The 16,719-nt window shown below is 43.0% G+C and overlaps 1 protein-coding gene and 1 long non-coding RNA gene across 11 annotated transcripts in view; one reads left to right on the top strand and one right to left on the bottom strand.

The window, feature by feature from the left end:
• The window catches only part of LAMA2 (laminin subunit alpha 2), a 453,343-nt gene extending 445,026 nt beyond the window's left edge, over window positions 1–8,317 (top strand). For all 10 annotated transcript variants that reach the window (XM_083731000.1, XM_083731002.1, XM_083731004.1 and 7 more), the window contains 5 exons: window positions 41–196; window positions 1,610–1,763; window positions 2,615–2,745; window positions 4,121–4,343; window positions 7,923–8,317. In XM_083731000.1, the coding sequence (XP_083587126.1) occupies window positions 41–196; window positions 1,610–1,763; window positions 2,615–2,745; window positions 4,121–4,343; window positions 7,923–8,080 (822 nt within the window). In that variant the 3' untranslated portion in view covers window positions 8,081–8,317. The remainder of the gene's footprint in view (window positions 1–40; window positions 197–1,609; window positions 1,764–2,614; window positions 2,746–4,120; window positions 4,344–7,922) is intronic.
• The window catches only part of LOC310841059, a 52,447-nt gene extending 36,314 nt beyond the window's left edge, over window positions 1–16,133 (bottom strand). The window contains exon 1 of the long non-coding RNA XR_014562310.1: window positions 15,507–16,133. This is a non-coding gene — a long non-coding RNA (uncharacterized lncRNA). The remainder of the gene's footprint in view (window positions 1–15,506) is intronic.
• Window positions 16,134–16,719: the final 586 nt, after the last annotated feature.

A 16,719-nucleotide genomic window follows, 5' to 3' on the forward strand; every position in this document is an offset into this window, starting at 1 on the left:
GCAGCAGCAGTGATGTACTAAACTTCTATCTTTTTTCCAGATAAAAATATTCCGAACCAAGCAAGAAGGTGTCCTTTTAGTTGATGGTGCTACAAACAGGACCAGAAGCCCAAAGAAAGCTGACATTTTGGATGTAGTGGGGATGCTGTATGTTGGAGGATTGCCAATTAATTATACAACTAAAAGAATTGGTCCCGTAAGTAAAGACGACTTTTTGTGTTTTTAAAAAAATCCTAACGCATGTGTTCCGTGACACCACTGTCAGGCACATGGTGTAGCCACGCTGAACAAAAGACAAGGATGAGCATTTTGCTTCTGGTGTCCTTTAAAAGACTTGAGGTACTCAGTTCAAAAACTGCATCCTTAACCTCCCCTTTGAGGCTGAGTAACTTATTCCTTTCCCAGCAATGCCCATCTGCAGGGGCTAGCATTCAGGTGGTCCAAGCTGTTTCTCTGGTCCAAGGTGTTACCAGAGTGGTATGCATCCATCCATGAGGAAGCAGGTCCCAAGGTGTTCCAGTAATGCCCGAGCTGAGTCCTGTAGCTGATGTCATGGTGGGGCAGTGGCACAGGTGGGAACACCAGATTGATTCTGCCATTGCCCCATCCCACCTTCTATCTCCAAGGAAGCAGCAGAAGGTCAGGTGAGTGTTCCAGCCCCACCAATCGCTGCTGGCATCTACCCAGGAAACTTGGTAGTAATGTAGACACATTTCACAGTGGGTTGTATGCTGGCCCAGTGAGTGAACTCCTTAAGTTACAACCTAGCCTTCACACCAATATTCCACATGTATCTTTTTTATTTAAAAAAAAAATCAGCAACTGTATACTCTATTTATATATAATACAAAAAAAATCTCCTAAAAATCTAAAACACAAAATAAAAATTAGAAGTGTAATCTTTGGCTGTCTTGGAAAGGTGTCTGTTTACCTGATTGTTGAAGACAAAAGAATCTATTTGCATAGGAAAAAGAATAAATCAGTTGACAGACAGATTTATCATTGAACAGTAGAGGTTACATGGCTGCATTCTTGTCCAAGAGATGTACAAATGCTAGCAATAGTAATCTCAAAGCACACTTTTGTGATGTGGAAAATATGTTCTACCCAGGAAAAATATTACATTTTATATTCCTAATGTAATTTGGCAAGCTATTATATCACACATTTTCTGTCACCTTTGCTTAAGCTTAGAAAACTGTGACCCACATTCTGTGTAATCTAAACCTTAGAATATCCTCTAAGCCAGTGTTTCCCAACCTTGTGCCTCCAGATGTTTTTGGCCTACAACTCCCATCATCCCTGACCACTGGTCTTGCTAGCTAGGGATGATGGGAGTTGTAGGCCAAAAACATCTGGAGGCACAAGGTTGGGAAACACTGCTCTAAGCAACGTGATTCTGCAGAAAATTAAAGGACATTGCCCCATTAATGCCTGGTTTTTTTGTATAGGAGTCATGTAATCAGTCTTGTTCATTTCAGAAAGCCAAGAACAATGAATTAAAAATGCTAGCTACTCGCCAATGCCATATCTCTGATTTTTTCAGTTGTGGGATGAAAGGATTTTAGATAGCTGTGCATATACTAACACCTTTTTCACCCTTACTCAGGTTGTCTATAGCATTGATGGATGCATGCGAAATTTCCAAATGACAGAGTCTTCTGTTGACCTGGATAATCCTACCTCCAGCTACAATGTTGGAAAGTGCTTTGCCAATCCACAGAAAGGAACATACTTTTCAGGAACAGGGTTTGCCAAAACAGGTAACGTTATGTGAGGTTTTATTCCAAAATGGAGCACCAGGGGATTGTTACAATTGTTCTTCAGAAATCATGGTTGGGCCCTCCTAAGAAGACAGTTGCCTAGGGAGGTATGAATATATCGGAGCATAAAGGCTGAGAAGTGAAGAAGCAAAATGAAAGAAATATAGATTTTTATGATGGCCCACAGGGATTGCTACCTGTGCAAGGTTTGTTGAAATGTACTTTGTTCAACAGCAGTAATATCAGGTCTTGCAAAGGATTGTGGATATGATTAAATTTACAAAAGTTCTTTTAATGAATGAAAGAATAACAAGAGTGTCATTTAAAAGAACTTGTGCAGTTATAACTATAAACCCCACAACAATTCTAAAACATTGATATATCTGTTTAAATAATCTTATTTTATTTTATCAAAGAACATGACTTGGATTCTAACTTTCCTCCCTTGAGTGCAGCAGAATTCACATTCATGGAACAAGGCTTCCCCCTGCCCTCCCCTTCAGCTTCTGCACTCCCAAAATCGCATTGAACTCTTATATGAACAGAAATGTTCCTATGGTGACAGGCTTATTCAGCCCCCAGAGGCATTCAAGACAGATGGATACCAACATTTTATGTCCTCATCCTTTATCTTCTACCTTGCTCGGATAGTAGAGCCCACTGAGGCCCTCAAGCCCAGGCTGAAAGCCAGTCTTCCATTGCTGGCAAATTAACCATTTGTTGAAGGAAAGGGCTTAGGAGTTCAGTGTACCTGTGCCCCATGTATTTTCTGTTACTGTGGCAACAACATTATTACTGGTGTTATTTCCAAACCTCTGAACTTGACACAGCATTTCTTCCTCACTTCTCAGTTGGAGCATATAAAGTAGGATTGGATTTGCGAGTGGAGTTTGAGTTCCGCACAACTCGGACAAATGGCGTCCTCTTGGGGATCAGCAGCCAAAAAATGGATGGGCTTGGCATTGAGTTGGTAGATGAAAATGTGAGTATGGAAGCTATGAGAATTGTTTCAGACAATCTTATGTTTATCAATCACTTCATGTAAACCAGCTTTACCTAACCTGCTGACTTCTAGATTTTCTGGACTCCAACTCCTGTCAGCCCTAGCCAGCATGGCAGATAGGCATGGGGAGGAGTGACTGAGGTGAGCTGGTGCTGCGTACCTGGCTTCACTGCAGTGGCGTGCTGCTGCTTACTGGGAGGGGTGAGGCAGTGGGAGGGTGGGAGCACCAGATTGGTGTTATGTGGCTCATCAGTCGAGCCAATCTCCCCTCCATCACATCCTGCTCTGCCCAGTAAACAGCAGCCCCCGTGCTGCTGGAAGGCCAGGTGCACAGCACCACACCTCCTCCTTTCTGCTCCTGGTCAAGGATATGAGAGGAGTTGTAGTCTAAAGCACCTGGAGCTCGACAACAAGATTTTTGTCTTTATACCAGTACTAGGGCTAGGCGACATCATCAGTATACCATCTGAAACCGGTTTGAAGTACGTATCATGATAAGTTTCATCATTTTTGACCTGGCTATGCAAAAAAATCACAGTGTTTAGCTGAAAACCAGGTATCACCAAGGCACTCTGTACTTCTTGTTAAGTATAAAAAGGGTTTCATTTGGCATTTTGAGGTCTTTGCAGGTCAACTGAAGAAGCCCAATAGGTTTTTACATATGGGTGTCTCTCTGACTTGCAGGGCAGAGCCTGGCTGCTCTGTCCCACTTCCACATTTAGAATATCACTTTAGCACCTTACCAGGTTTGTAGGAACAGGATAACTAGATCCCTCGTGATGAAATTTCTGTTTGCCTTTCCAAACCTTATCACGGTTCTTCTAAAGGAAATTCTGCATAGAAACTATTATGTGCCACACATTCCAGTACAGTTAACGGAGAAACCCTTTACAAGTTGGTCAAGTTCTCACAAACGCTTGAATCATCAAATCTGCTGCTGAAACAGTATTTTGTGTCTATTACCCATTTTAGTTTGGCAGCAGTAAATTGACAAACATTATGCCCATAATTTTGAGCTTTCCTGCCAAGATGGGTTCTAAAGCTGCAAATTAATTTCAAGTGGATCTTTGAGTACAGCACAAATTCATCCATTTATGTTGATTAAGTATTTAAACACTGTTTTAGCTGGAGAGGATAACCAAGCCACTACTGCCTTTAATGGGTTAGGATCTAAACCATAAACATGACATATAACAGTCTCTGCTTTTATACCTTGTATATCAACTCATAGCTTTAAGGCAGATCCCTTCTGACAGCATAGCAGCCAGCCTTGCAATTAGCAGATTACATTTTGTTTTGCTTTGTTTCTAGAGCTAATTGGTTTTCCTAATTGTTTCTGTAATTTGCTTGCCAGGTGATGTTCCATGTCGATAATGGCGCAGGTCGATTCTCTGCCATCTATGAACCTGCTGTTCCAGGTAGCTTGTGTAATGGAAAGTGGCACAGGATTATAGCACACAAGATGAAGCACCGTTTAATTCTGACAGTAGATGGCCACAACGTAGAAGGGATCAGTCCGAATGCAGCTTCCAGTTCAGCAGAGACTAATGATCCTGTCTTCGTTGGAGGATATCCTGGTGAGTACACAAACTCAACATCCAGTGATCGTCAAATAGGGTTTGTTTTTTCAATGTGTTTCATCCCTGATGGATGACCTCTGCAAAGAGCAGGACAGGGAGTGTGAGACCTGGCTTCTGATCTCTCATCCTCCTGAACTGCCTCTATGGAATGGGAAATGGGACAACTATCACAGTGGTTGCAATCCTACCTTCAAGGCAGAGTCCAGGACATAGCCTTGGGAGAGTGCCTTTCAGCCCCCTACACTATTTCCAGCGCTATGTAATATCTATAGGAAGCCGCTGGAAGCAGTCATTAGGAGTTTCAGGATGAGATGATATCAGTATGCTGATGACACTCAGCTCTATTTCTCCAGGACAACTGAGCGTGGAGAGATTGTGCAGTCCCTGGGCCATTTCTGGGATGCAGAGTTGAAATGGATGGTGAAAAGGAAGCTGAGCTTGAATCTTGAGTAGCTCAGTTGCCTACTCTAAATGGAGTAGCATTTCCCCCCCCCCCAACTGAACAGGTTTGTAGTTTGGAGGCACTTCTGGGTCCAGCTGTGTCACTGGAGACTCAGCTACTGCAAGTACTTTTTATGCATTGTGACCGGCTCAACAGCTACAGCCATTTGAGGGTCAGGAAAGCCTTCCCACAGCGGTTCATCCACTGCTACTACAATGCGCTCTATGGAGGGCTTCCGTGACGCTTGATCTCTTTTGGTTGCCTGCTAAAAACATTCCTGTTTAGGCAAGCTTACCCAGATGCTTAGGAATCTGAGGTCATTTTAATCTGTTTTAGTGTTTTAACTTTTTGTATATTTTAAAGTAAGGTTGTAAATATCTGTTGATTTTATTGTTTTAGTAAGGTTGTAAATATCTGTTGATTTTATTGTTTTTGGAAACCCGTTGAGGGTGGTGTTGTTTTAAACAATCAAGCAGTCTATGCATATTAAGAAAAATAAATAACAAAATCAGTGGAACTATCTTGTCTGGATCCCATGCTTCATGAGGGGGGAAAAACCAATCTGAAAAACAACACCTGATGGTGAAAGGCGTAGTCCAGCCAGTTTGTAGTGAATCAAAACTATCCTAAACCACCAAATGTTTAGCAGGTACACCGTTTGTGTAACAAGACCAGTTGGGATAGGAAACTTGTGATCTTACTGATGTTGTTGGACTAAGATACCTAGCAGCCCAAGCCAGCAGTGGCAACAGTCATAAATCAGGACCAACATCTGGAGGGCTACAAGTTCCCCACCTATATCATAGGTTATAAATGAAATAAATCAATCATAAAGCTCCAATTACCCTTCTTTATACTCTATTATTTTCTATTTTTTGTCATCAATAGCCATATATCTATGCTCAGGCCTGGGTGATATTCCAGAGAAAGGGACTTGAAAAGTTGTGGGGGCAGACACACGGCTTGGGCAATGTCAGCTTTTCGACATCACAGTGTATCACCAGCCAATCATGATGATCTGGCATTGCGATGTTGAAACGGAGGGAGGACAAAACTACATTGGCCCTGGTCCCACGAGGTGCTGGGCTGAAATCACTGCTATTCCTGCTGGAGGAGCTGAACTGGTTTCACCCCAGTGCCTCATGGGGCTGGGGTCAATGCACCTTTGTCCTCCCGCCAGGCGCAAGAGCGTCTCTCCACCCCTGGAGGGAACAAGTTAGGGAGAGTGGCTCCCTCAAAGTCTAGCCTGCCAGAGCAGACACCCTGCATCTGACCACCCCAGAGGAAATACGCAGCCCACCATCTCAGGCAAAGGCAGCCAAGCACATGGAGCCTGTTAAGTTTCATTCACATGGGCAGGGGAGGGCAGCAATCCACCTGCCCTGTCCTTTGGCTCACATGGGGGGGGGCTCCCTCCCTCAACACAGCTGCCTGCTCCTCAATGGAGAAGTGTAACAGAGCCCCCAACTTGCATAAGGTGGCGGTACGGTCTCTGCTAGACTTCTCCACTGAGGGGCAGGAAGCTGTGCACCCCTCAATGGAGAAGTTTGAACGTGATGTTTGTTCCTCCCTCCATTGTATGATGGCCAGAGTGGGATGGTGGTTTCACCCAGGGGTATATTGCATGTGAAACCATAACCACTCCTGAGTCCCTCTGCCACCAGTGCCCAGCTGCAGCTTGTTTCTTCTTTGGCACACTGCGCGCTGGTAGCAAAGGGATTCAGGAGCAGTGGCAGTTTCACCTGCAATACCCCACTGGGTGAAGCAGCCATTGCGCTCTGGCCCGCATACCATTCCTGGGAGATGTATTAAAACATCACCCAGGCCTATACCTAACACCACAGAAGCTAGTGTTTCTATACAGTCATACCTTGGGTTAAAGTAGCTTCAGGTTGAGCGTTTTCAGGTTGCGTTCCACGGCGACCTGGAAGTAATGAAACGGGTTACTTCCGGGTTTCGCCGCTTGCACATGCGCAGACGCTCAAAATGACATCACACGCAGAAGTGGCGAATCGCGACCCGCACACACGGGTTGCGTTCTGCTCTGGATGCGAACGGGGCTCCGGAATGTACCCAGGAATCTCATCTAAATGCTGGCAAGTCAGCACATACCTGCACATGTGGTGGGAATGCCCTAAAGTTCAATCCTTCTGAGTATCAGTGCTGCAGGAAATTTCCAAAATAACAAAACAGGTAATAGACACTACTCTAGAAGTAGTCTTATTTAATATCTTCCAGGACAACCATACACACATGACAAGGAACTCATAAGTCACGTACTCACAGCAGCTAGAAATCCAAAGTACAAACCTAGACTTTGGAAGGGACCTATCAGGAATGAACATAGACCACTGGTACCAAAATGTATGGCAAACCACCTTACTAGAGAAGTTACCAACAAACTTAAACTAGGCACAGGGACAAGCAAAGGAGGATGCCTTCACCCTAGTATGGTTCCCCTTTATCACATATACAGCACAATATTCAAATCAATATGGCTAGCCGGACCCAACAACCTACCCCTCCCCAATCAATCAATCAACCTCAGAACCCTCTAATCTCTCGCATTATCAGTATAAATACATAAACAAAGGACCTACCCACGTGATGCTGACACAAATCCCTACACTAACACTAGGCAATAGAACGAAAGAACACCACAACACCATCTCTTTCCCCCCAACCACAAGATGTCTATGACAAGTGTCTCCCAGTCCCACTAAATGTAAACTGAAAAAGACCATGAATTTAAAGTGGAGACAAAAGATGTGCCTTTCCCTGTTTATCTGTTAGTTTTTATTTTTTTAAAAAAATAAAGTTAGGACACCTTCAGTACCAAAAGAACAACTGCAGTGTGACTTGACAAAGTTTGTCTTTTGTAAGGTATGCATTATAAATTAAATATCTGGCATGTAGCCTAAGCCATTTCCCGTCCTGGTCCCTTAGCAGAAGCATCTGCTGGATCAGAAATACTTCCATGAGCATAAGGGCTCAATTGGATTCCACCTGCAGCTCACATTGCTTTCTACTCATAAATGCTGCACAGAAAATGAAATATGAAGGAAATGTTTATTTTTAGGAGAGAGAGGGAGGTCTGAATAATTACCTTCGTTTTTTTCTTTCTTCCCTCACAGATGGACTGAACCAGTTTGGCCTGACCACTAACATCCGTTTCAAAGGATGCATTAGATCCATGAAGCTCACCAAAGGAACTGCTAAACCTCTTGAGATTAACTTCAGCAAAGCCTTGGAGATAAAGGGAGTTCAGCCTCTATCTTGCCCTACAAATTAACAGGACATCATCCGACTCTGATATGAGCCTGACCACTTAAAACCAAAAAAGTGCCTCAGATTTTTAAAGAATCCTATATATACACATTACCTTCATAATAAAAATGCCCTTTTGCTAATATTTTGACTTCAGCCTGTTACATAGTCAAAATGGTGCTATTTCAGGGTGTGCTTCTAAAACAAAACGTTAGATGAAGAACATTTTCCCCTTGGAATGAATAAAGTTGCAAGCTATTCATGTGTGATGTGTCAGTCTTTTCCCTGAGTTTGAAGTGAAATCTTTTTAGTATCATTTTGAGGAATGGAATTGTATTAACACAGACCCAGAGTTTTCAAGTACAAAATGGAGATATGGTTCAACTTGTATGGGCATGTTGAGATAAAGATAGCCAGTTTTATGTACCCCCCCCCCCTTCTAGGGTTGGTTGCCAGTGGTAATGGGTAATGTAATTTCCCTTGGGGGGTCTTTTCTCTGGGGATGACTATCTCTGGGACCTTTGGCCTCACTTCCACTTTTCCTTTCCACTCTGTGGCTGGAACAGGCCCAACAGAACAATTTCATGTTTTAGCTTAGGATGGTTTGGGCTGTTATGGTAAAGTGGTAAAACAGATGAGCAAATAACGGGATCACTGGCTTCCTTCAAGGCATTTGTCATCCACATCAGGTTCTGGTGGGAGAAACAAAGACTTCATCGAAGGGCAGTGAGATTCACAGGCCTGATAAAGGTTTAATTGGAATAGAGAAACCACTTTGATATTCCTTGTGCTGTCATTACTTTTTGTACTGTGTAATAACAAACAGTATAGGTGCTTCTGGTCTGAAACCTGTAGTCTCATGGTCAGTATGCCCCTACAGTGAGATGCATGCACCACGCCAGCATCTGGCGCTCACACATGTCTCTGCAGGGGAAAGTGTGCTCCCTTTCTGTATTTGGTTGTAAGTCACTTTGTGTTGCCTTGGGCAAGATAAAGCAACTAAGAAGTTTAATAAAGTTCACAGGAAGTGGAGAAAGTGTATTGTGAAGAGGGTTTGGGCATCTTCTACAATTACATATGGAGAAGCCCAATGTGTTAGGCTTGTTTGTCTTGATCTAGGGTTGTCAAAACTAAGTCCACCATCACTGTGTCAGATTAATGAAAAAACTCAACAGTAAAGCTATCAGAACATTTTAAGAAAACAGTATTGTTTCCCTGCTTCTGAATGTTTTCCATGCACTCTGCTAGTGTTTTCTATACTCTGTGTAACACACTCTTTCCATAATATGCAGGACTCAAGGTTTTCTTTTGTGTGTCCGGTAAGGAGGGAGTTATGGGGATGACACTGTTCACTGCCTAAGCAATGTGTGCAATGTTGCTACAAAGAACATGTTGGATTGAAATCCTAATATATCATTTGAACAGCTTTATAATGTTCTGTGCTTTTTAAAAAAATATATAGCTGCTCTTTGGTACTCATGGTGCTGTAAGACACATTCCACATTCCACACATGGCATACTCATTTTCCTTTGCCAGATTACTTTATAGCATTAGAAAAATCAGCAGGTGAACCAATAATGAGTGACATTTGCATAAGTCATTAAACACATCAAACATTGTATTCCATACGTGCATATTTTAAATGGACAGTGGGAAAAGATGCAATGCAAAAGTTACAGAAAACTAGTATATTCCCTTTGGAGCAGAACAGCAAAATAAACTAGATTAAAATGCCACCCACTTTCTTTGTACTAAACAGCCCCTCAACCCACCAGGCTTCCAGAAGTATCCTACTCTTGGGTAGCAACACATTGCCTGCCTTCTAGGCTTATAATGCTTTTCCTTATGCGGAATTTCACCTTAAACTAAAAACCTTCCAGGTTGGCTACCTGCAGATACAAATTTTCCTTGCCAATCACTGGCTATGCCCAGTGGGCCACATGAAGCCTCTCCAAACAAGAAATGTGCCAAACTGCTTATCTGCAATGAAGGTTTCACTACCCTGACAGCAAATAGCCTGGGGCTCAGCTAAGTTTCCAAGTTGTCCCTATAATCCCACAAACAAACAGAAATAAAAATGTGCATCCTCATACAAGTATGATATACATCCCCCTGCCAGTAAAATATGCAAGAGTCTGTACAAATAAGGACCACAGACTCAGTCTAGGACAGAAAAGTCCAAATCATTCACACGTGTGTAGCCCAGCTCAATAAGGAACTATGTATGCCAACAATTTCTCCCTGCATGGTTTCCACATCTGATCCAAGAGCAGAACATGCAGAAGTTTAAAATCCACCAGGGGCTGGATTCAGCTTTTCCCTCCTCCACCAAGCAACTGGTTCACAGAATCTTAACCTTTTTAGAAACACCGAAGCCCTTTCCCCAGCCCAATCTGGAAATGCCAGTGATCAAATCTGGGCAAGCATGCGCTCTGTTCAGAGGACCACAGTAGCTCAGTGATAGAAGGATCTATGGACATACATACAGAAGGCACCAGGCCAGGTTTAAGAGCCAGCATCTTCTTGTCAGAAGCCCCAGAAAGTCATAGTCAATACCACAGCCAATATTGACCTAGATGGATCAATAGTCTGACTCACTCTAGAGCAGATTCATCTGCTCGCAAATGGAATCCAAGCACACACAGTTAGATTGGGTCATCCTTCTGAGACTGGCTTCAGAAGTACAAAGAAATTGTGCAGTGCCATTTTTTTTACATTATTTCTATAGAATTCTTTTTCTTGTGTGAACTTCACAGCATTTTTTTTAGTATTAGAATCCCCACCACCACCATCTCTTTCTTTCTCATCAAAGTTAGTTTGAACACAAATTAAATTGATCATTTCAGTTTGTCTTGTCTTAATTAAGAGCATCTCTCTAATAATGAAAGCAAATACTGGGTCTCAAGCGGTCTCACTTTCTCAGTGTTGCAAATTAATTATACTGAATAACATGCTGTCTTCCTTTTCTTCTTAATTTAATATAGCGAGTTTCTTTGCTTCTGGCTGTCATTGCTAATAAGTGCAGCCGAGGCGAGCATGCCCTGGGCTTTTCAAATCTTGTTTTTGAGTTAAATTTAGATGAAATTCTCAGTCTCAATTTGATCTTTGTGTCGCCACACACCCCAACAATGGCTTTTGCATTCCAGCAATTGTTAACTGAGTTTGCTGATATCGACCAACAGAGCAGAGAGGTGCTGTTTTCATGCTGCAGCCTAGGATGGCTCCCAATCAAACTCAAACCTGCATAGAGTCATAAATGGTGTTTCTATAACTTGCTGTTAGGCCATTCTCACATCAGACTAATTAACCAGGTGGTCAAAAATTTACACTGGATTTTACATTTCATGAAACTGCTATGATAGATAGGAGATAGATAGATAGATAGATAGATAGATAGATAGATAGATGACAGATAGATAAGATAGTTATGGGGCACAGCCCCCAAGACCTTTTTTGGTGGCCCTCAGCAACATTTGACACCGCTCCCTTGCAGCCCTTGTGCTGCCTTCTCACAGCTGTGTAAGCAAGCTGCTGGGCTTTGGGAAGGAGGCAGGAGGGCTCTGACAGGGTCCTAAGGTCATCCTTCCTCCTTCCCAAGGCCTAGTTGGCGCTTTCTCAGCTTTGGAAAGGACGTAGGAGGGCTCTAGGACCCTGCCAGAGCCTTGCAGCCTTCCCAAAGCCCAGCACCTCACTTAACATCAAATTTTGGCCTTGCTCCACCCACACCCCCAGCGTGCAGGCAAGAAGGCAGTGTGAGGACCATGGCTTCCTTGTCAAAGTTGTCTGGCGGCACACTTGGTATGAAAAGTTGGACCACCCTGGTATAGAGGGTTTCTTGGGGGGAGGGGGTTAGTCAGGGTGTTTGCCAAAACTGTGACTCAGTATAGATGAAGGTAGACTCTCTAAGAGGAAACCAAACCAATCAGTTCCAATAATAATAATGATGATGATGATGATGATACACCCATCTAAATGGCCAGTTAAGTACGTACTTCCATTTACATTAAAGACATGATGCCATAGGCGGAGGGGAATCCCCTAACCTAGTTCAAAGCAACATCACCATGTAAGGTAAAAGAGCGATAGAGTTTTGTGGGAGAGTTCTGGCAATTGCTGGCAGCTGGAGGGTTTCAGAGGTGGGGCACACACGATTAGAAGGGGGGAGCAGTCCAGCTTGAGCACGGTTAGTGGAGCGAAAGAGGGAAGGAAAGAACGAAAGAGGGAAGGCTATTGAAAGGTGCATCCCCCCCCCAAATGCCATGTTTTAAATTGCAGTAACTTTCCTTGCTGCTACTCAGCAACAGACCTAATTTTAACCCAAGGCTGCCATCACATCCAGTTCAGCTTTCCTCAGATTTCTCAAATGTATAAAATCTGTCACTCCTTGTTTTAATGACATATGAACAAACAGAAAGTACTCCAGACCATCTTGCACATTGGCCGTGTTAACTTTCCCCCACAATGACCTGCAAGGCAGCTTGTCATTTCATGGAAGCGCTCTCCCTGTTACAGTTACAAAACCCAGGGAACTTCCCATTATCTCTGAAACTTTGTGTATTGTAGCACTTCTGAGCTAGTTGAGATAATGAGCAAAGGGAATTGCAACTTTAAGGACTATTTACTTAAACACTACTGGAAATTGAGCTGCAGAAACTATCGGCTTAGCTTCGGAAGCAGCAATTGCTGCTGTTTCAGTTGCTTTGTACAGCTGTTAACATTTAGCACCAGCCTGTTCTAATGAGCACAATTCAGAATTGGAAGAGACCCTAGGGTTCATCTAGTCTAACCCCGTGCCATGCGGCGATTCTGCCCACAGCCGTCCCTGGGTGGGCTTGAACCACTAACCTTCCGGCTAACGCACTGACCCACTGTGTCACAGGATGGCTCTGGAAGCAACTTCGGGGTCCAGGTCCAATTGCATGCCTCAGGTCTTTCTAACCGGCCCCTGAGTCTCTCCCTGGGGCACCCCCTTCCCCATGCCACATCCCTCCCCATGCCTTCTCAAGTACATTTGCCTGACTGGCATGTGCCCCTGAACTGTGAGGGAGTGTAGAGCCCTCAGACTTTTGCATGGCTGGAATGCACCTACTCTAATACTCTGCGAGTCACATTCACAGCTGTTACCTTTGGTCCTGCCTGCCACTGGCAAGCAGCTCTCAGAAGGATGCCCACAAGGGAGTGTGACCTTCAGGCAAAAAAGGGATCTCCTCCACCACAAGCATCTGCATAATGCCACACACACACACACACACACACACACACACACACACACACAAAGTGGTGCACACACTGCACTCTGTACTCAGCTTTTTGCTCCATCTAGAAGTCCACTCCTCTTATTGGCATCAAACCTGCTTCCTGAACTACTTTTTTCAGTGAAGGTGCCAGGGGCTCAACATTAAGTCTTCCACATGTGCTGTTTCTACTCTACCACCCATCTGAATAACAGATCAATTCCCTTGATAGCAACGTCAACACTTTGCTTAAAAATTGTTTTTCCTATGAGCCAAGATTCCAATACGGAGAAGGTGAATTGAACATCATTGGTACTTTCTCTCAAGAGCTCTAGGTTTATCTAGTATAGCTAAGAGATAACTTGAATAACAGATAACCTGCTGGCAGTCCTATTGTGCAGCAAGAGCCAATAACAAGTCAGTTGCTAGACCCATAGTGGCAGCCTATGGTCTCCATTTTTATGTATAAAATTGGGTCTTTCAAGTACAATCTCCATAAGACATATCCCCAGCTGTCTGCAATTTGTTCACAGACCAGTTCCGGATTCTGATCAATATGCAAAATCTCCTTTCTGTGCTGATCTTGCCATTGCCTGACCCAAGCAATATCTTCTCTGCCATTTACATCTGAGCAATGTCATTTCTACTAATATGCTTCATTCTGATTCAACTGAGTTCCAATTCAGTAACTTACCTAGCTGCAGAGAAATGAAATACATTTGTGCACAGAACCATTATCCAAGGACCATCAGGCAGAAGCTACATGCCTTTCCAGGTACTCATCTGTGAAGCCCACTCAAAATCAGTTGCTGGCCTGAGGCCTAGCCGGAGCTCATCTGAGGGCAGCACAGTGGGATCAAGTAGCTTTGTCAAGCAGAGCAACCAAATCTCATTTTCTACTCTAATGGAATGGAACTAGAGCAGAATTATACATTTAAATATCCTTGTTAGTAGTTAGGCTAACTGAGCCATGGCCAGTCTTAAAGCGCTCTGCCTCACTGTCACTTCCTGCTCATGTAGGAGGCCATAAAACATCTGAAACACTTGTACCAGCACATGCTTTATGACAGCTCTGCTCACTGCCTGGCTTATTGCTTGCAGAGGCTCATTGATTTGCCATGCTGGAATGATTGCTTTTAAAACAAATACCTATTCACCTGACAAGGAAATATTAAACCGGCTTTGATAAGCGAGCTCCGTAATGCCTAGTCCCATTGAAAGCAGCAGATTTACTATAGATTTTAACAAGAATTCAGATTTAACCCTGAACAGCTTAATTGTACGATTCATATAATTTCGCTTAAGCATCTTATTTTCAACTGTAAGGATAATGACACCGAGAAACATTCACTGTGGGAATTAGTGCTTCCTCTCAATGGCATTTAAGAGCGTTCAAGTGTCTCAGGCCTGTTGGCAGAATATTAAAAGCCTTTAATGTGTTATAAAACAGAACTAAGGACTAATAAAAAATATAAAGGTAGTCTCTTTACACTGTAGTGGAATTATTAATAAAGGTATCCTTCAACAATATAGTGGAATTACTGGTGATGAACATGACCTGAAGTAGACTCAGAGTATTTCCACACTGTCGCTGTTTCTGAGTGGGATTTAGTCGCATACCAGCAAATTCAGGCAAGTAAAGCCAAATGCACAACAAACCTGTATCCCCAAAAGATTTAACCTTTCGCTAGGATGAAAAGTGAGGGGGAAATGCACTGAAAAGCATGTGGTAACATTTGCTTTGATACAAGGGCACCTAGCATCTCCACAAACAAATTAGAGTGGATGCTCATTAACAGCCAACATCATCTAATCTTGCTACAAACAAACCAGGACAAATGCTCAAAGCACAGTTGTACCTTGGAAGTCAAACAGCTTAGTTCCCAAACGTTTTGGCTCCCAAATGTCGCAAACCTAGAAGTGACTGTTCTGGTTTGCAAACTGTTTTTGGAAGTCGAACGTCCAACGGGGCTTCTGCAGTTTCCGATTGGCTGCAGGAGCTTCCTGAAGCCCATCAGAAGTTGTGAAAGAACCTCAGCGGAGATTTAACATCGCAAAATATGCAGCAAAGAAAAGCATTGAAATATAGGTTGTGAAACCTTTGAAATGTGCCCTTCCAGTGAGCCCCAAAGTGTCCCCTTTTAAAAGATCTCTCCAAGCTATCCCACTTCCCTAGCATAGCACACATTAAGAAAGTAACAAAATTGTTTACTTACATAACTCTTCAAAGGTCAGATTTCTGTGCTTTTTCCATGCAGTAGTCACAAAAGATGCCCAAACAATTAAAAATGTTGCTTAGTTACAAAACAAACTATTGGGACAGAAAAAAATGCTAGTTTCAGACTCCATTCAGGACTGAAACAAGAGAGGCTAGTTAAAGCCCTGTGCTGGTTGGAGCAATCAGCTCAGAGCTCCTTACATACTGAATTTCACATGGACAAAGACTTGGTTACTACCCATTTCCTCTTGTGGTGAGAGGAAGTGACACAGACAGGACAGCTTTCTCTATGGATTTAACCCTTTCATGCACTAATTAGACTAATTAGGCTGATTACCCTACAGCTTATTCATGGGAGATACCAAACAATAAGAAGTCACTTAATAAAGAACAAGAGTAGTTTTACTAACCTAACAAACCTGACTTTCCTCTAACTCCCAGCCTTTTACCTATGGTCGCCCTCACACACCCTCTCTCACTCTTGTCTTTCTCAACTGATTCTCTGCACCTGTCACTCTCTGACTCCACACACCTGGCAGTCAATCATTCTCCTGTTACAACCACCTCCTGGTGCATACTCTTTGGGAGAAAACAGAACCACCAGCTCCCAAACAACAGAGATGGTCCCAAGTAATACCATAGGAACTAGTCAACAATACTGAAAGCTGTTGAGAAGTCTTTAAGAAAATAAGTAATGGTGCAAACCCACAACCTACCCACCCCCATCTTCTCCTGATGCAAGCAAGCTAGCCAGCAAATCCTAGGATGGTCCTGTTCTGGAACCCAGCTGGAAGTTATCTGGATTCAGATCCATAAAGTTAACTTAATCCAAGAGCATCTGAATGTTCCAGCTAACTGTCTGCCACTCAAATGTTGAAAGACTCAGACTACAGTTGGCAACATTATTTTGTTTGTTTTTCCACCTGTCATTTAAATACTTAAGACATTTTCCTGCCTGTGGCTGTTTACGTGCTTTTGGCTCAAGTGGTTTGTAATGTAAATGTAAAAAAACCCACCTTGGCTGGGATATTTACTCACGTTTACTAAATGCGCCTTTTCTAAATGAACAACACGCAAACATTGACATAAATAGCACACACAAGGCTCAAAAGTGATTTAAACCTCACTTATGAAAATGCTCTTTTATGTAAAGAGAAAAGAAGCTGTAAAGCTATTATAACAACTGTGGCTCACACCTGATACGGAAAAGA

This window comes from Podarcis gaigeae, assembly GCF_964106915.1.
Source record: "Podarcis gaigeae genome assembly, chromosome: 3".
Taxonomy (NCBI): Eukaryota; Metazoa; Chordata; class Lepidosauria; order Squamata; family Lacertidae; genus Podarcis; species Podarcis gaigeae.